The sequence below is a fragment of the Lachancea lanzarotensis genome, scaffold LALA0S14 (genome assembly GCF_000938715.1).
Source record: "Lachancea lanzarotensis genome assembly LALA0, scaffold LALA0S14, whole genome shotgun sequence".
Lineage (NCBI taxonomy): Eukaryota > Fungi > Ascomycota > Saccharomycetes > Saccharomycetales > Saccharomycetaceae > Lachancea > Lachancea lanzarotensis.
This window is the reverse complement of record NW_019212892.1, coordinates 1-18,907: the sequence shown is the minus strand read 5'-3', so window position 1 is coordinate 18,907 and position 18,907 is coordinate 1. Positions and strand designations below refer to the sequence as shown.

Below are 18,907 nucleotides of genomic sequence, written 5' to 3'. Positions count from 1 at the left end.
CTGCCTCAAACGATCAACTTTCCATGGACTTTCTAGCTAGATACAGTTGTCGTTGATGTGCTAATTCCTCCGTTGTTTTTTTAGAGGCCAAGTATTCTGCAATAACTAATTCACCGCTCAACCCAGGCGAAATGTCAGTAGAAATTGAGGATGAAGAACCACGGATGTCTGTTGTGTCTATTTCACGTCTATTCTTGGTGTTTCCCACGTAAATGTCGTTCCGGCACTGTCCTGAGCGACCCTTTTGAGAATCCACGAAATTTCGTCCTGAGTTCGAGTCTCCCTCGATACTCTTTTCCGGACTTTTTTCCTCGGCGTTGATCAGCAGAGCGTTCATACGTGAAGCCGAGGCTGGAAACTCAATTCGAAACTCTTCTTCCTCCTGTTTTTCTTCCCTTTCTGCTTCCTTGGACGCTTGGTTCAGGGCTTCTTTCTTCTCTTTGTAGCCTTCCGTTACATAACTTTCAAAATTTTGACCTTCCAGATCTGCCTTCAGGGCCTCGTTCTGAAGTTTATCGAGATCTCGCTGCTGTTTTGCAGCCTTAAACCTGCTAATCAGCTTGGATTTCTGTGGTGTTTGTCCGGGTTTTTCCAGTTCCTTAGGATCATCTTGAAGTTCGGGAACCACAGCTGTCTTGGGAAGGTTTTCAGCTATTTTCGCCGATTTTTGCTTCATGTACTGTTCCAGACCCTCTTCTCGATCTGAATTGTCTGATTCATTGTTGGCAGAGCCAAAAGCTCGCTTCCCAGAGCCCTTGCGTCTAGTTTTGGCTAACTTCATGACTAGTTCCTGGGTTCGTGGACTGGTATTTCTAGATTATGGGTAGTATATCAATCATTCCTTCCTATATGAACTTATTAGATGTTTAAATCAGAAATTCACCTAAAGCAAGATCAAACGAGTCTTGGGTAGTCCTAAGAGCCCTAAAGAGAGTGCCAGAGCGTACAAGAGTTTTTGCAACCGTTCTTGGAAGACACATTGATACCAATTCCAGCGTTTTGTTTGTGTGATTTGGTGCTCACAAGATGTCATTCGATTGGCTAAACGTTCCGGGACTTTCGTCTGACGACACTGGTAATATCCGGGATGCTGAGTCTCCACCTCCACCGGTGTCGTTTGATTTCGGGCCCATTGCAGAAAGTGCTGCGGTTACATCCAATAACGGTGGTAGTGAATACCAAGAAACAAAAGAAGATATGGCTGCCCCGCTTTCACTGTCGAAAAGTCAACTGTCAAGAGAGGAAGTTAGAACCTATTTGCGATGGTACGGGTACATAACATCGCGGAAACACGCCAAATTGATAAGACTAGACGACATTTTCCGGTTTATGTCGAATTTCCTGCTCTCACAAGTGGTCAAAGACCGTGTGGAACATATATTCAAATCGTGCAAAAACGCTCTCAATATTGGTCAGTTTTTCGCTGTCTTGAGACTCCTGTCGCGTGCTATGTACGAAAATGTGGTACCTACAAGACGTATGATCCTGCATCAAACACCGGTGCCAAGACCAAAGTCAATTTTGGCTGCAGGAAGCGAAGAAGTTTACGAAGAAATCGACGACTCACAGGATGCAGGACCCGAATTGAAGGTCGATATTGACAGTTTTGCGTCCTTATTATTGACAGGTCAAAAGAAAAAACGATATAGACGGAAAATCACCAATTATTTGAAAAAGCTCAAGAAAGTTCGATTCTCTGATAATTTGGTGACCTTCCAGGACCAAGCCTGGGCTAATGATGGCAATCCAGCGCGAGCCGAAGAAGGAGAAATTGTTGATACCAGCAAACCGTTGGACCTTTCCCTACCTATGGATCAACTACTTAAGAACCTCGCAGCTAGAAAGAAAAACTCGGCTTTAGTTTCTGAACCTCCTTCTGAGCAAACACCAGATACCCAAGAGGAAAAGGAGGTCTTGGAAGACATGAAGGAGTCTTTAAACCATTTCCAGCAATTGCAGAAGGCCGATACCGTTGCCCAAAACAGCTTTCCCATCCAGTCGTCCCAGGGTAACGCGAACGAACAAACTGCGCTACAACCCTTGAAACCAACGGCTACCGGATCTGCCAATTATCTATTCCGATCCAGTCAACCACCCATTCAGCATATGCAACAGGAACCTTTGAGACCAACCTCCACAGGCTCTGCTAACCATCTCTTTCAAGCGAAGAAGCCAGCTAACCAGAATTGGCAATCTCAGCAAGTACTTGAGCCGCTGAAGCCTACAGCTACTGGTTCTGCAAATAGTTTATTTCGTTCACGCCAAGAAAACTCCTCTCATGGTCAATTTACGTCGCCTAACTTAGCGTTTTCGAATTCAAGTGCCTTGAAGCCAAACCAGAACTTGAGTTCGAAACCGAGCAGTTCTTTTGGTTCGATCTCAACACCGCACAATGATGGGTCTTTCCACTCACGTCCAGAGACACAACAAGTGCCACCCGTTCAAAATCAGCAGTCGCGACTACCTGACCTCTACCCCTCGGTACCAAATAACTCTTCGGCACATCATTACCAATCATCGCCACAATTTCCAAACAATTATAGAAATGGCATCTTCAATTCCACTGAGCAGAGAGATAGCTCAGGATATGGCATGTCACCCCAAACAACCAATCAGAATCAATTCAACCACCGATTTGATGCCAATCATCAATTGTTCATGTCGAGTTCCCCGTCGCCAAATGCAAGCACGATGCAAATCAATCAGTCGCCGAACCCAGGTCAGTTTCAACCGCTTCAAGGGAATCTTTCTCCAATGCCAGGAAACTTAAGTGGCGGTGGCTTTCCCGTCATGAATCATAATGGAACGCTTGGCACTCAACAAGACAGGAACTACCTGCACCCCAGCTATACTGGCCCTGCACTCTCTGGATATTCAAATAACAGATTAACTGTTCCTCCCAGAGAGGTGCATAGCTTTTCGCCTTCTCCCGTTCCGCAGCCCAATTACTACTCACAAAGTACTGCAAACCATGTTCAGTCGAATGACATCTTGGGCGACCTCAAAGCCTTGCAGGCTCATGTGGACCATTTACAAAACGCATACAACCGTTGACCTGAAACGAAAAATTTATTCTTTTCCAATGATGCATAAGGACAAAGGCGCAGGAAGCTTAGTTCTCAAAATGAAGTACCGTGTGTGGGTGGGGAGGAGCATTTATCCCGATGTTCACTATGGATGCTAAAAAGTTCAAAATAATCTCAGAATCATATAGAGTTGAAGTGGTGACACTTGAAAAATGCATGATAGGTCTTTACTATTGAAAGGGCACATTTTAAAACCCGGCTCCCGAGCATAAGAACAACTGCTGGCAGCGCATAGGATATGATCAAATCGATGAAAGTCGTCTTACAGGTAATTCCTAATGGTACATTTTGTTGAGCCTCTGCATTACGGTAGTTTGCATAGCATACCAAACGAAGCTCTACTAAAGAGAATGCTGTCGAAGGACTTTGAATATATCGGCGAAACCGTAGAAACCACTCTTCAACACCACTGAATTGCATACCAGAACGCGTTTTTTAGAGTTTACAGCGTACAGTGTCATTGCACAGCGTCACACTCGTGAAGAGTTACCAGTCCTCGCCCTGCTTAAAAACATTGATACAAACAACCGTCCCGTTAGTATTTAACTAACAACTACTCCGATTCAAAGATATACCACGCTATAATATACGGTGTCTAAGCCTACGATCTCTCCCGACCTTAATCCTCGAAATAGACAAAGTTATAAAGGTGAGAAATATCTTAGAAACTTAAAATGAAAGTACACAGAGCTTGAGCAGTTTTTAGCTAGTTGCCCGCACGAATGTCTTTACTTTGTCATCTTCCAGCATGGCAACAACTGACAAACGCCATTGCTTCGCCCGCCTTATCTTTTTATCACTCCCGAACTTTACTGACGCATTTTGGTGATGCCGTGTCAAATGCTCGGCGGTTATAGTAAACATTGAATTAACAGTTAAAGATCAAATTGTTCGAAAAACTACGAACGGTTGCACTACCACGCCGGAACATAAACACAGACCGCTCCAAGCTTGTTTAGAGCATTGCCGAGTCTTATAGATGAGTGCTGGTGAATCCATTCAAGACGAGGCCAGTGCACAGAACGTCTTTAACAGGGATGAATACTATCCTACACCCAATGAATCGAAATTGAGCTATGCACAGCGAGATAACGGTGGACTGATCATAAAAACAGACCTGTATGCGTTGATTGTAAAACTAACATCGCCTGTGGACGCAATTGACTACATGTTTTTATCCGATTTTTTTCTCTCGTATCGGAAGTTCATTAAACCCATCGAGCTCTTGGAATTGCTAAAACACCGATTACAATGGACGTTTGATGAAATTGTGTGTGGAGATAGCAGCCGCGAGAAAATTGGTCAGGTCGCTTCAGTCCGCACGTTTGTGGTGTTCAGACACTGGATTTTGAATTATTTCGCTCAAGACTTTCTGACAAATGCAGTGCTAAGAGGTAACTTTGTGTCGACTATCAACACCCTACAATGGGGGAAGTCCAAGCCAACTCCAAAACTCATCCAGGGAATCGTCATCACGATCAAAAAATCGTGGGTCATGTGTTTAAAGCTCATGTGGGAAGACGTTTCACCAGACATTACGCCATCCGATCCAGAAGGATGGCTGCATTTCCCAATTAGAGACGTTACGCTTAAATCAGCATCTTCTGGTGAAGACGGTAAACGACTAAGTTTGTACGCTCTTCAAAGTTCTCAAAACCCGGAGTTTCGCAATAGAAGTGTGCTTTCCCTTTACACTTCCAAAGATAATTTCCAGCTGCCAGAAACTGTCGATGAACCGAACGCCAAGACTAATGTCAAGTTCAAACAGCGAACAGCTAGCATGTTTTTATTCCCGCGAGATAACTCATCCATGGCCGTACTACCACCCGAAGGCGGCAATTCTCCGGACCATAAAAGTAGTGGGTTTGTGATACCGAAAACCGGAAGTGTGACTGAAGTAATAAAAGACCTGCACGTTCCTCCAACACCATCCGTTGACAAGTTGATACCTCCTACTCCTGCTAAAAACATTGAATTTATACTCAGATCTTCATATCTACCTTCGAAGGGCGCCGGAGATAACACCGAACGCCCTCGAAAGGAAAATACAGGAATGATGGGTCTTTTGTCAAAATGGAAACGAAATCATAATACGGGACCTCTTCCTGTGCCGACGAGACAACAATCGACCAGTTTCGAGATAGAAAACTTCATCAAATTAGTGTTTTCGATTACCTCACTGGAAAACAAAGGTGGCGATGAGATGCAAAGACTTCTTACCAGCTCATCTTCGAGATTTGACATTTTGAGTGCAAGGACTATAGATGAAGTAGAGTTTTTCATTGCCAAGGAAAATGAGCTCTTAACCAAAATCTCACGCCAAGGAAGACATTTGGACCTACAAAATGATGCACACCTCGGGTCACCAGCAGCCATTGCAGATGGGGTAAGTGCTATGGATAATTTAAATCTTTACAAGACGGTGAGTTTCATAGCATCTTCAGTCATTTCACTGTCGAAAACGTTGCAAAGTCAACAAATCACCTCACCTTCTTACGCTGCATTTGAGAGACGCCGAGTTAACAGCGTCGACGGCTTTTACAAAAAGAATAGAACTGTTGCCAGAGCGGCAACTCTTCGTACGAATACAAAATCCGTTATTCTTGCGAACGATGGACCACGCAAACTAGTATTCCATGGACAAGACAACATCGCGATGAAAAGGATGAGCGAGCGTCAAGAAGTTCCTTCTACGGTTTCAAGGTCTTCGACGGGTGTTTGGAGTCACTCGGCACCTAATCTAGTGAGTCCTATCACGAAAAGCATGAAGGAAACTCCGGAAGAAAAGCTCAACAAGAGTCCTTCACATCATCTTTTGCGACTATCTTCCAGCATTGTTGAAGTTGAAAATATGGACTCTGGTTCTCGCCGTGATGATATATATGACGCGGGGTCTGTTAATAGCCATATCACAAACATGCATTCTCCTGTTATAAAGAGGAAAGATGGCCTTCAAAATCTCAGGGAATTCAACTTTGAAGAAGATTTGGAGAATGGTGATACTAATCACTCATTGCATGAAGTTGGAGAGATTTTTGTATCAAACGCCTTACAACAAGCTGCTCCAATGAGCAAAGTCGATGACGACTACTCCAGTTTCATCACCTCAAATGACAACATTAGCCTACGCGAAAACGCAGGGCATTTCACGCCTGCTTCATCTGTCGCTCATAGGTCGGTGAGCAGCAACAGCGGGCGTATAAGTCTTTTGGGAAGCCGAAATCCAAGAACTAGCCAACTGAAACCAGTAGCACAAATCAGTAGTGTTGTGAAGGACGATGTTTTTAAGAGGCTCGACAATAAGCTCTTGAACAATCAGGAAGAAATACGGCATTTGGAGGAGAGAACTTCGATGATAAACCTCAATGGGGAAAACAGAAAGTTATCAAAAGTTTCACAGGTATCACTCACTTCCTCCGTGCCAACAGAACAACTATATGCATCAAGAGACGCGAGTCCAAATAAAAGAGATGGTGTGAATAATGTTAAAGATTCTGAGGCAAATCACAAATATGTTCACTTATCCTCTGTACCCAGCATACGCTCAATTGTGAGTGAGGACTCATTCTCCACTTTCCATACGGTGGACACTTTCAGTAAGCTTTCTAGCAGCAGCAGGGCCGAACAAGCCTCTGGTACAAGTGCCTCTTTTATTGATTACTCCTTAAACGCGGCTGTGAAGGAATCTATGGGCCTAGCTGATAGTAACGATAAGCCGGGCAACAAGTATCTTTTCTCTCCCGACAATGGTAGCATTGACGACGCATCACCCGAAAAAAATGTGGACGATTTGAAAATCAAGTTCATAAGTCCTATGGGCAACGACACACTGTCTATGAACGATGATGGACTTTCGATAATTGAAGGAAAAGAAGAAGAGAACGGACCAAATGAAGAACAGGAGTTAGATGATATCTACAAAGAAAAACATCAGCATGAGCACCACCGGCGTACTGTCACACCCATTGTTTCTCCTTACAAGGCTGAGGACAGCAGACTAAACAACCTGGCCAATTTAACTGATGAATCACTGCATGGTGATCCCGTCAACGTTGCACTCATGAAGCTAGAAGGAACGTTTTCCTTAGCTCATAAAAATAAAGAAGATGAAGAGGCCGACATGCAGGAAATGAGATTAAAGCGACTTTCTGTGCTTGGCCTTGGTAACAGAAACTCATTTCTAATCGAAAGGAGACGTCAGGTAAAGAGTGAAATTCCGATGACACCTCATGCTAAAATCCAAAAAGGCAAAAGCAGTCATAAGGTGACTGAAAGCCAGATCCAAGAACTTCTTAACAGTTATACCTTACAGGACAGTAGGTTGGATATCAGTAACGCAGATCAACATGTGCCCTTCATATTGATGTATGACTCAAAGTCAATTGCGGAACAATTGACGCTGATAGAACGGGAAATCTTAAGCGAGATAGATTGGAAAGAGCTTTTGGATCTCAAAGTCAGTCGAACCTTTCCATCCGTTACAAGCTGGCTGCAGCTTTTGTTACAAAATGTCAATTTGTCTGGTGTTGATCTGGCAATTGCACGATTCAATCTAACGGTTGATTGGGTCATTTCAGAGGTTGTGCTGACAACAGATAATAAGCTGAGAAGAAACACCATTCAACGCTTCATACATGTAGCAGACCATTGCAGAAGCTTTCAGAACTACAATACATTGATGCAAGTAATACTCGGTCTGAGCTCGCTCGTGGTGCAAAGTTTCAGAGATGCCTGGAGGCTGATTGAACCCGGCGACGTGCTCATATGGGAATCTCTGAAAAACATCCCGTCCCTGGAAAAGAATTATCAGAATATTCGTGGGCTGCTCAACAATATTGATCCTCTGAAAGGCTGCATACCATTCATTGTGGTATATCTGTCTGACCTAACACTCAACTCAGAAAAGAAGAACTGGATCGCCGTCAATGAAGTTCTCAATTACAGCAAGTTTCAGACCAACGTCCAAATAGTCAAGAATTTCATTCAAAGGGCTCAATGGTCCAAATTCTACAAAATTCAAACAAACGATGAGCTTTTAAGCAAGTGTGTTTACATCAGTTGTCTTTCCCCGGCTGAAATCACGCAATTGCGAGATACTTCAGCGTCTCCACGTGTGGAAACGACTGAATTCCAAGTCTAAAAGGACAAGAAAGCTTCTTAAACTCAACCCTGAAGCTGAGGTCAACCTTCGCCATACTATTCTGCTGAAGAACAGACTGGTGTACTCAATTGTGTTGGACAATGGTTGAAGCTGAAAGAATTATCACAATTGTCGAATCTGTCATCACTACGCATTCTCAACGCAGCTTACGTCAGCTTATGTCATCACATCACTCTGTCAATTTAGCGTCGCCGGCTAAGTTGAAAAAATTTTTGATAAATTTCAGCAAGCGATGAGATGCGATGAGCTTTAAATGCATCAGTCGCCTAAAGACAAGTGTGTTCAAAGCTTGATTGATCTCATCGAAAAAGCGTGGTTGAAAGTTTGAACGAGCCGTAGGAATGTCGGACGAGATTATTTGGCAAGTTATAAACCAACACTTCTGCGCTTACAAGCTGAAAACCGACAAAGGTCAGAACTTTTGCAGAAATGAATACAATGTCACTGGGCTGTGTTCGCGACAATCATGCCCTCTAGCCAATGCTAGATATGCAACGGTGAAGAATGTGGACGGAAGACTGTACTTGTATATGAAAACGGCAGAAAGGGCTCACACACCGGCCAAGATGTGGGAGAGAATAAGGCTTTCCAAAAACTATGCAAAGGCGCTGAAGCAAGTGGATGATCAGCTTTTGTACTGGAACAAGTTTCTAATACACAAATGTAAGCAGAGACTGACCCGTCTGACACAAGTGGCGGTGACTGAAAGGCGCATGGAGCTGAGAGAAGAAGAAAGACACTATGTGGGGATCGCGCCCAAAGTCAAGAGAAGAGAAGAAAACCGTGAGCGCAAGGCGCTTGGAGCGGCCAAGATTGAAAAGGCGATTGAAAAGGAGCTTTTGGAGAGACTCAAGAGCGGTGCATATGGCGACAAACCGTTGAATGTGGATGAAAAGATCTGGAAAAGAGTGCTGGGTCACGTGGAGGACGATCAGGACGAATTGGAAGACGAATACGAGGATGAAGAAGAGGAAGAGAGCGATGCCGAGATCGAATATGTAGAAGACGAAGGAGACGACGAAGATCTAGTCGAAGTGGAGGATCTTGAAAGGTGGCTGGATGATCCAAACGCTTCGCAGGACGACGATAGCTCGGATGACGAAAGTAGCAGCAGTGGCGACGAAAACGACGACGACGACGAGGATACTAAGAACCAGAAACGCAGAAAACTTGCTGCTGCGGCTGCCAGAAAGAAACGTCCCAGAGTCGAGATCGAGTACGAGGAAGAGACCCCACAACCAGCACAGCAAGAGCTGGCCCGCTAGCATTTTTTTTTTTTCATTTTTTCCTATCGCTCACGACCATTCATTAAAAACTGACTGGGTAGACTCAGTCACTGTTATGTATACTACTGGTGCTCCTGGTACCGCTTATTCTATCTAATTCAAAATCATACACACTACTAGTAGCGTTCTTCAGCTCTACGTCTGAAAGGACAGATTAGCTTACATAATAATCTTTAAAGCATGTGACATTCACGTGTATTTTGCTTATGTAATATTTTAAAATTCTGATTATGTAAGATCATGTGGCTTCACGTGATCTCTAATGATCTTAAGAAATTGAATATTCCGGGCATATATATATGTACAAGAATTGAATTACCATCTTTCAACGCCTTTTCTTTCAAGCCCAGGGCTCCATTTCCAACGCTCCAATTCATTCATTAGCTATGAATAAGACCGGGCGAAGGTCTAATGAAGACACCTTATTTGACATTGATTTTTTGAATGACGAATTTACGCCCACTTTTGATGGTCATGGTGGTACCAACGGTAATAACACCAATCCGTTCGAATCTCAAATTGTAGATTCGGATTTCGACTTGTTGAACAATCTGCGACACGGTGCTGTGCCACAAGAAACCGTGAATCTAAATCGTGAATCCACCGAACTGAGGCATGGAGATAATATCGAAAACGATGTAGTAGAAAATCCATTCGTTGATGAAACGTACAGTCAATCGCTTCGAAACCAACGAAGCGTGAAATTGTCCGCAAAAAATAGTTCTCGTTTTGGAAGAGCGTTCCGCAGACTGAAAAGTGGTCTCAGTTTCGGTAAAAATGGGTCCAACGAATATCAGGGTTTTGAAATGCACAACTATGACGACTTGGGTCAAGAAGACAGATATGCGCGGTCGAGAAATAGGTTCAACATCAAGATTCTTTTTAATCGGTACATTCTTAGGCGACCTGAAGAAGGTGCCGAGGCTGGTGCCCCGCGAATCATATATCTCAACAACCGCGAAGCGAATATTGCACACGGTTTCAACGACAATCACATATCCACTACAAAGTACAACCTAGCGACATTTCTACCCAAGTTTTTGTTTCAGGAGTTTTCCAAATATGCAAACCTTTTCTTCCTATTCACGTCGGCAATACAACAAGTCCCTAATGTGACACCCACCAATCGTTACACTACTATTGGTACATTATTAATTGTCCTGATTGTGTCAGCAGTCAAGGAAAGTGTTGAAGATTTGAAGCGTGCCGCTTCAGACAGAGAATTGAATGACTCGGGAGCACTGGTATACTCAGAACAACTACACGACTTTACTACGAGCAAGTGGGTAAACATTTCCGTTGGTGATATTATAAAGATTAAGTCTGAAGAAGCTATACCCGCAGACATTATACTGATATCCTCTTCGGAACCCGAGGGCCTTTGCTATATTGAAACCGCAAACCTAGACGGGGAAACTAACCTCAAAATAAAGCAGGCCCGGGTTGAAACATCGAAAAACATTGAGGCTGCTCAGCTTGCTACCATAACTGGTAAAGTTGTCTCCGAGCAGCCCAACTCAAGCTTGTACACTTACGAAGGAACTCTGAATTTAAAAGGGAAAGACATTCCTTTAACTCCAGAACAATTGATTCTAAGAGGAGCCACATTAAGAAACACGGCTTGGGTTTACGGCTTGGTGGTTTTCACTGGCCATGAAACCAAACTCATGCGCAATGCCACGGCCACCCCGATCAAAAGAACTGCTGTGGAACGAGTGATAAATATGCAAATCCTTGCATTATTCGGTGTATTGATTGTTTTGGCCTTGATTTCTTCGATAGGTAATGTTATCAAAGTCACCAGCGATGCTAAACATTTGACTTATCTATACTTAGAGGGTACGAACAAAGTGGGACTGTTTTTCAAAGACATCCTCACTTACTGGATCTTATTCTCAAACCTGGTTCCAATTTCCTTGTTCGTGACTGTTGAAATGATCAAATACTACCAAGCATACATGATCAGTTCCGATCTTGACCTTTATGATGAAAAAACGGATACACCTACCGTTGTGCGTACTTCCTCATTGGTCGAAGAGCTCGGTCAAATTGAGTACATCTTCAGTGACAAAACTGGTACACTTACTAGAAACGTCATGGAGTTCAAGTCTTGTTCCATTGCCGGGAAGTGCTACATTGAAACTATACCAGAGGAGAGTGGTGCAAGATTAGAGGACGGCATTGAGGTTGGTTTTAGAAAATTTGAAGATATGACCACGACACTTGGAGAGGTCGATGATCCTGAATCCCACGTCATAAACAGCTTTTTGACCTTACTTGCAACTTGTCACACGGTTATACCTGAATTTCAAGATGACGGTTCTATTAAGTATCAGGCCGCTTCGCCTGATGAGGGTGCTTTAGTGGAGGGAGCCGCCATGCTTGGGTATAAGTTCATTATTCGTAAGCCAAACAGTGTTACCATTGTGATCGAAAGTACGGGAACAGAGCAAGTGTATGAACTTTTAGACATCTGCGAGTTCAATTCTACCAGAAAACGTATGAGTGGTATATTCAGAATGCCTGACGGCCAGATCAAATTGTTTTGCAAAGGAGCAGACACAGTTATCTTGGAACGACTAAGGGCAAATGACAACCCATACGTAGAAGCTACGGTCCGTCACCTAGAAGATTATGCGGCACAAGGTTTGCGAACACTGTGCCTTGCGATGCGAACTGTATCTGAGTCCGAATATGCGAATTGGAAGACATTGTATAATGAGGCTTCCACCACACTTGATGATAGAGCTGCTAAAATGGATGAAACAGCAGAGTTGATTGAAAAAGATTTGTTCCTCATAGGGGCTACTGCGATTGAAGACAAGCTGCAAGATGGTGTTCCTGAGACTATACACACGTTGCAAGATGCAGGCATCAAGATCTGGGTTTTAACTGGGGATAGACAAGAGACGGCCATTAATATTGGTATGAGCTGTCGATTGCTGAGTGAAGATATGAATCTTTTGATAGTCAATGAGGATACGAAGGAGGCCACCAGAAGGAACCTCTTGGAGAAATTGAAGGCCATAGGCGATCATCAGATCTCTCAACAAGAAATTAACAGTCTGGCGTTGGTCATTGACGGTAAGTCTCTGGGCTTTGCTTTAGAAAGCGACCTTGAAGAGTACTTGCTCGCTGTGGGTAAGATTTGTAAAGCGGTTATCTGCTGCCGGGTCTCTCCACTTCAAAAGGCACTCGTGGTAAAAATGGTGAAGCGCAGAACCAATTCACTTTTGCTAGCCATCGGTGACGGTGCGAATGATGTCAGTATGATCCAAGCTGCTCACATTGGAGTTGGTATAAGTGGTATGGAAGGTATGCAGGCCGCCCGTTCTGCCGACTTCGCAATTGGACAGTTCAAGTTCGTGAAAAAGCTCTTGCTAGTGCACGGATCTTGGTCTTATCAACGAATATCACAAGCCATCCTTTATTCATTTTACAAAAATATCGCACTTTACATGACCCAATTCTGGTATGTTTTTGCTAACGCCTACTCAGGCCAGTCAATCATGGAATCCTGGACAATGACCTTCTACAATGTGTTTTTTACAGTATTGCCGCCTTTCGTGATGGGAGTTTTCGATCAATTTGTCAGTAGCCGTCTCTTGGATCGTTATCCACAACTATACAAACTGGGACAAAAAGGTCAATTTTTCTCAGTGACAATATTCTGGGGATGGGTCGCCAATGGTTTCTACCACTCAGCTGTGACCTTTTTGGGATCGTACTTGATTTATGGACCTGGCAACGTTTTGAACTCTCATGGAGAAACCGCAGATCATTGGACATGGGGCGTCGCCATTTATACATGCAGCATCATCATCGTTATTGGTAAAGCCGCGCTTGTCACTAACCAGTGGACGAAGTTCACAGCGTTTGCAATTCCAGGTTCCTTAGCTTTTTGGCTGGTTTTCTTCCCCATCTACGCCAGCATATTTCCGCATGCAAACGTATCGCGGGAATACTATGGCATCGTGCCACACGTCTATGGATCGGGAACCTTCTGGCTGATGTGTATTGTTCTGCCGTTTTTTGCACTACTCAGAGACTTTGTCTGGAAATACTACAAACGAACATATACCCCAGAAAGTTATCACGTCGTCCAAGAAATGCAGAAATACAACATTGGAGACTACAGACCCCGCATCGAGCACTTCCAGAAAGCTATACGGAGGGTTAGGCAAGTTCAGAGAATGAAAAAGCAGCGAGGGTTTGCATTTTCTCAAAGCGAATTTGGTGGCCAGGATAAGGTCATAAGAATGTATGACACAACGTTAAAGAGAGGTATCCATGGAGAGTTGCAAGATGCTTCTGCGAATCCATTCCATGATTAAAATTGTTAACGAGAAGAAGGAGGACAAATCGTTTTATTCGTAATTTTGTAATATATATCATTGTGACATTGTCTCTGACTCAACTTCATATTTGTACTTTCGATACATCAAGATTCTTGTGAACGAATGCTCTGCTGCCACCAGACCCGATGTAATCGCTTGCGATTTGACCATTGCCTCTTAACTGGTACTGGTAGCTCACAAGGCCATCCAACCCAACAGGTCCACGAGCGTGAATTTTGCTTGTCGAGATACCGACCTCAGTACCGAAACCGTATCTGAAACCATCAGCGAATCTAGTTGATGCATTCCAGTAAACGCCCGAAGAATCAACGCCCTTCATGAAGTATTCAGCGTTTTCTTGGTCTTCGGTGATGATTGCATCGGTGTGTTTAGAAGAGTGTAGATTGATGTGTACAACAGCTTGTTCTGTCGAGTCAACAAATTTTACAGCACAGTCAAGTGACAGAAATTCCTTGTCGAAATCGATAGACTCATCGGCATCCACAACCGAGTTTTGCAATTGCTCAGTCAAATTTCCGGACTCTTGAAGCTTAGACAAGTAAGCTGATTTCACATCAGCTGTAACATGCAGCTTCACATTTCCAACCTTCGTCAAATTTTGGAGTACCAGCCACCATTGGGGCATCTCTGGATCTATCAACAACGTTTCCATTGCGTTACATCCAGCTGGATAAGAGGTCTTTGCATCTATGGTGATACGTTTCGCCTTTTCCAGATCAGCGTTCTTGTCCAGGAAAATCGAGCATATACCATCGGCATGGCCTAAAACTGGAATTTTGGTACTGGCTTTGATTTGTCTTACAAGCGCATTAGAGCCACGAGGAACAACTAGGTCGATGTATAGATCCTGTTGCAAAAGATCTGACACGTCTTGGCGAGTTTCAATCAACTGAATGACACCGGAAGGAATACCGGAGGTACCCTCATTTTCTGAGATGACCGCATTGATAATGCGTGAAATTTCTCTAAAAGTATTGACGGATTCTTTGCCTCCTTTCAAAATGGCAGCGTTACCGGACTTAATGGCCAGAGAAGTGATATTGGCAATGACTTCAGGTCTTGATTCAAAAATTACAAGAAGCGCACCCACTGGAGCGGTGACCTGATACAGGTTTAAACCTTCGTCGAGCTCTCGTGCCAACTTGACTTTCCCCACTGGATCATCGAGGGCTGCCACATCTTTAATGCCAACCAACATGGTCTCGAATTTATCGCCTTTGAAAAGGTCTAATCTTTTGTAAAGAGAATCTGCAAGCTTATTCTCCAGCGCATTCTGCAAGTCCACCTGGTTCGCTTGTTTGATAGAAGCTGTATTCGCTTTCAACCCGTCATGAATCTTGTGCAAGAGGGAAGAACGGTTTTCGTTCGAAATTGTCTTTAAAATATTACCACTGAGGCGGGCGTTCTTGGCTATACTTTCAGCACTGCTGCTCATGACTTGAATGAGCGGATTAGTTGAATTAGTTGAGGAAGAACAGATCCAGTTGGCCTACTCCAGAGGAATTGAAGGTAAATGTTGGCTTTTGACCCATTGATAATCGACTTGATAGTTGGTGGTAGTAATTTCGATGAAAAATCTCGACCGACTAGAGGACCAAGTCGAGGAGCGGGTAGATGTACGGGTAGATAAAAGGGTAAAAGTTGTCATCCAAGGCACCTTAACACGCTCATCTATTCTTATGAATCCGCTTGGGCCTCCTCAAAACATGAATATCAATGCAATTGCCGAGATTCAGCATTGGCGAGTGCCTATAGATGAATTGTGGTTTCTTCTCTTCTTGAACGATTTCCGGTGAGTTTGATGGCTTGAGCAACACTTCGGGTGTGTCGTCTGGTATTCTGACTTCTTCATCACTTTCTTGAAGAAAATTGGGTTCTGCTTGTGCCGTTGTGGAAGTCCGGTTGGATGAAGGAACTTCATGTCTTGTTCGTTTGAGAATTTTCATAGAACGGGGATCACCAAAACTCTGAAACGCAATTCCCGGTGAAAGACGGGCCAAAAGCGTCTCCCGGATGCGTGTGAGTTTTCGTATGTCGGTGACAAAGATGTCAATCGTCCAGTTTTTGTCGTAGCGCATTTTGTATTGGTACCGGGATGTTCTTTCGAGTGTGAGAATACCACAGCGACCTGCGTCTGATTGGAAAGCAGACTTGAACGACGGGAACTTGTCTATGATGTCTTTAAACTCCACAAGGTTGTCGATTTTCAACTTCCCGATCACGCTGTCGTGAATCTCCGGAGCTGCCAATTCGTACAGAATCAACAGCAGTTCGTCTTTTATCTCGCTGCACAAGTTTCTAGCGTCCGTGTTCGACAAGTATAGTCTCACCAGCGGTGATTTCAACCTTATTATTGAGTTATTCGACAAAATGGGGGTTTCAAACGAAGTCTGCGCTGTAATGTGATGGGGTCAAAACTGTTAGTAACCAAAATTCATTGAAACTAACTGGGGAAAGAGTTGTTTACACATACAATCCTGAATGTTTTTCGCAAACTGTTTGCGGTTGATGAAGATTCTGATTGGAAGAACTGTGCCAGGACCCACTTGGGCCATAAAAAGACTATGCAGGAAGCTTGTTAGTCAAAAAGACAGCATTTTTTAATCTAGAAAAAAGCGCAGAAAGGCACATACCACGGCGCCATTTCGATCGACGGTGTAAATTCAGTAAGTGTGAGCGCTAGAGGTACACATCATCTATGCCATTCATGATATCAAGTTCTGTCAACTAAGGTTCTCCAGAGGCCAATAGTCCATTTAAGTTGGAATTCGTTTATGGTGACACATGCTTCACAGCTTCTCAGAACTAACACTGACACAGTCATTATAGACCGATAGCGGTGCTGGTTTCGAGGTAATTAGTGCCTTATGAGTGATTCCGATAACGCGCAGTTTTCTCGCGGTTTTCCGTTTAGTCATTTATGGGTCAAGAATTTTTTGAACATCACTGCCACTGTTATAATCAAAATCAAAGCCAAAAGGTCTGTGATGATGCCTTTGTATTCTCGCAGTCGATCCACGACACACATACTATCTTGAGAATCTCTCAGCATCTCATTCAGTTTGATGGTTGTCTCGAACTTGTGCACGGCAGCCTTGTGTTCCATTAATTCCGTCTTGCATTTGCCAATGTATCTCTCAAATGTAGCCAGCTGATTGCTGTAAGAGGAGATACTCGCAGTGAATTTAGAAATGAAGGAGTCTTCGTCTTGTATCCTGAAAGCAGATTGTATCTTAACGTCGTGGCCAGTCACTTGGGTTTGAATTTCCAGTATTTCTTGTTGAATCCTCTGTATTTCCATCTGTAACGAATCCAGATCTGCCGAAGCCTCGTTCATAGCATGATCTTTGGCTATCAGTTCTGCCAGCGTACTTCTAACGCCTTTATCTAGTTTTGTGAGTTCACCGGCTAGAGTTATGCTCGGTGTGCAGGTCGAGCTGGGCGAACCAGAACAATTGAAATCTTCCCGAAAAGCGCCTTCGCGCAATCCATTCGCATCCTTCAAATCATACAGGATCAACTGCGACAGCGATTCGTCCTGGGACGCCGATGATGACATAGAAGGTCGAGATGTGTGTGATATTTGTGCGTCTGGCTTTTCTGCGCTGCCATCTTCCACATTCAAGAACTGATAAACCAGTCGTTTCCCATTATCCTTTTCAAGCCTGTTTTGGACACATTTGGCAACTGCAGACTGTGAGTTCCGTCGAAGAAATGATCCAGTCTTAGTGAAAGCCGGCAGCGATGATGAGGATCCGAAAACCGAGTTTACGTCAGAATGTAAGGACAGATCGCTTTTGGAAGATAAAGGTCTCGAAATGGATGAGTTTTCAGGACTGTGGAACAAGCAGTCACTAAATTTGCCCATATATGCGGCTGTGTAGTCATCTTTGGCTGTGGCCTGTCTTTCAGCATCTCGACCTCGATGAAAAGCGTGAAGCGGTATTCCGCCGTTGAAAGACGAGTGTCTGGCATGCCGAAGCTCATGGCAGTAAGAGGAACTTGGAGCGTGGATTGACATAGCTTTATTGAAGCTTAGGAAGCGGTTTGTTCGATGAGTTTTGATCAAATGAGTCTCTATTCAAAGGGTTTGAATGTAATATAGTGAGTCAACTAAAACAATGTATAGCTTGATGAGATGATTCCGATCAAAAGGTGACAGTCCAGCGGTCTTCCGAAGTGCTGACGGGCGTCAACTGTTGTGCTAGATAAAATTGACACAGGCTGAGTTGCAGCGTTACTTCAAACTTGGAAATTTGATGACTTCGAAGTTGTGGTTGGAAATAGGTATATGATGTAGCTAGATGAGAAATGGTGTTGAAACGACGAAGCAAGCGTCTGTAGAATACTTTGACAGACAAAGTAGTGAAAGTAAATATGGTGCTGCTGAAGAGATGAAAAAGGTTTAGCGGCCTATAGTGTTTAGATCTTCAAGCTCGTAGGAATCAGTGACAGGAATTCATGGATTCTGAAGTTGAGACTTTGAAAGACGAAATTAAAATCGCTTTTAGAGGGGAAGCAGAGGTATTTGATCTTTGCGATTCGTGGTATTTGTGATGATTTGAGGGACTACAGAGTGGTCCTGATGACTAGATAGCTTATATTTAAACGATGAGCAAAAACGGAAACCTGAAAAAGGGTAAAGATGAGGCAGGCGCCAATTTTAAGAGAAAGAGGTTCGCTTAGTGAAGTTCTCAAAGTGTATTAAAAGCCTGCGATTGGGGTAGTTCAATGGCTTTAGCCGCAGGATTGTCGTACATCATCTTGTCCCCCTCTGTCGCGATATTATGTCACGTGACGGCAGCTTATAGCAGTGTCCGAAATGAATCAACTTGAATAGCTGCTGAAGTGTGATCGATAGTTATGTTCATATGAGTTAGCATCATCGCGAGCGATTCTGCCATGCTCTAGTGGGGTGCGCGCTGTGCACTTCACGAATAGTAGAGTACTTGTAAACGACTTTGGGTTTATAATGTTAAACGACTTGTGGCTCCTTTTTTTTCTTTTTTTTCTGGC

The 18,907-nt window shown here is 43.7% G+C and overlaps 8 protein-coding genes across 8 annotated transcripts; 4 read left to right on the top strand and 4 right to left on the bottom strand.

Moving 5' to 3' along the window:
• Positions 1–13: 13 nt before the first annotated feature.
• Positions 14–781, bottom strand: LALA0_S14e00254g (LALA0S14e00254g1_1; the record flags this gene model as incomplete). Its single annotated transcript, XM_022771354.1, has 1 exon — positions 14–781. One exon carries the CDS (start codon positions 779–781, stop codon positions 14–16), a length of 768 nt encoding a protein of 255 aa, XP_022631031.1.
• Positions 782–1,026: 245 nt separating this feature from the next.
• Positions 1,027–3,054, top strand: SCD5 (LALA0S14e00232g1_1; the record flags this gene model as incomplete). The annotated part of the gene is made up of 1 exon (XM_022771343.1): positions 1,027–3,054. The coding sequence occupies one exon, from the start codon at positions 1,027–1,029 to the stop codon at positions 3,052–3,054; it is 2,028 nt and encodes a 675-aa protein (XP_022631030.1).
• A 1,011-nt stretch (positions 3,055–4,065) lies between these two features.
• LTE1 (LALA0S14e00210g1_1) lies at positions 4,066–8,226 on the top strand (the record flags this gene model as incomplete). Its single annotated transcript, XM_022771332.1, has 1 exon — positions 4,066–8,226. The coding sequence occupies one exon, from the start codon at positions 4,066–4,068 to the stop codon at positions 8,224–8,226; it is 4,161 nt and encodes a 1,386-aa protein (XP_022631029.1).
• Positions 8,227–8,588: 362 nt separating this feature from the next.
• MAK16 (LALA0S14e00188g1_1) lies at positions 8,589–9,512 on the top strand (the record flags this gene model as incomplete). The annotated part of the gene is made up of 1 exon (XM_022771321.1): positions 8,589–9,512. One exon carries the CDS (start codon positions 8,589–8,591, stop codon positions 9,510–9,512), a length of 924 nt encoding a protein of 307 aa, XP_022631028.1.
• Positions 9,513–9,919: 407 nt separating this feature from the next.
• On the top strand, positions 9,920–13,867 carry DRS2 (LALA0S14e00166g1_1; the record flags this gene model as incomplete). Its single annotated transcript, XM_022771310.1, has 1 exon — positions 9,920–13,867. The coding sequence occupies one exon, from the start codon at positions 9,920–9,922 to the stop codon at positions 13,865–13,867; it is 3,948 nt and encodes a 1,315-aa protein (XP_022631027.1).
• Positions 13,868–13,952: 85 nt separating this feature from the next.
• PRO2 (LALA0S14e00144g1_1) lies at positions 13,953–15,326 on the bottom strand (the record flags this gene model as incomplete). Its single annotated transcript, XM_022771299.1, has 1 exon — positions 13,953–15,326. One exon carries the CDS (start codon positions 15,324–15,326, stop codon positions 13,953–13,955), a length of 1,374 nt encoding a protein of 457 aa, XP_022631026.1.
• A 232-nt stretch (positions 15,327–15,558) lies between these two features.
• On the bottom strand, positions 15,559–16,535 carry SAW1 (LALA0S14e00122g1_1; the record flags this gene model as incomplete). Its single annotated transcript, XM_022771288.1, has 3 exons — positions 15,559–16,286; positions 16,365–16,453; positions 16,525–16,535. The coding sequence occupies 3 exons, from the start codon at positions 16,533–16,535 to the stop codon at positions 15,559–15,561; spliced, it is 828 nt and encodes a 275-aa protein (XP_022631025.1).
• Positions 16,536–16,805: 270 nt separating this feature from the next.
• Positions 16,806–17,912, bottom strand: LALA0_S14e00100g (LALA0S14e00100g1_1; the record flags this gene model as incomplete). Its single annotated transcript, XM_022771277.1, has 1 exon — positions 16,806–17,912. One exon carries the CDS (start codon positions 17,910–17,912, stop codon positions 16,806–16,808), a length of 1,107 nt encoding a protein of 368 aa, XP_022631024.1.
• Between the last annotated feature and the right edge of the window lie 995 nt (positions 17,913–18,907).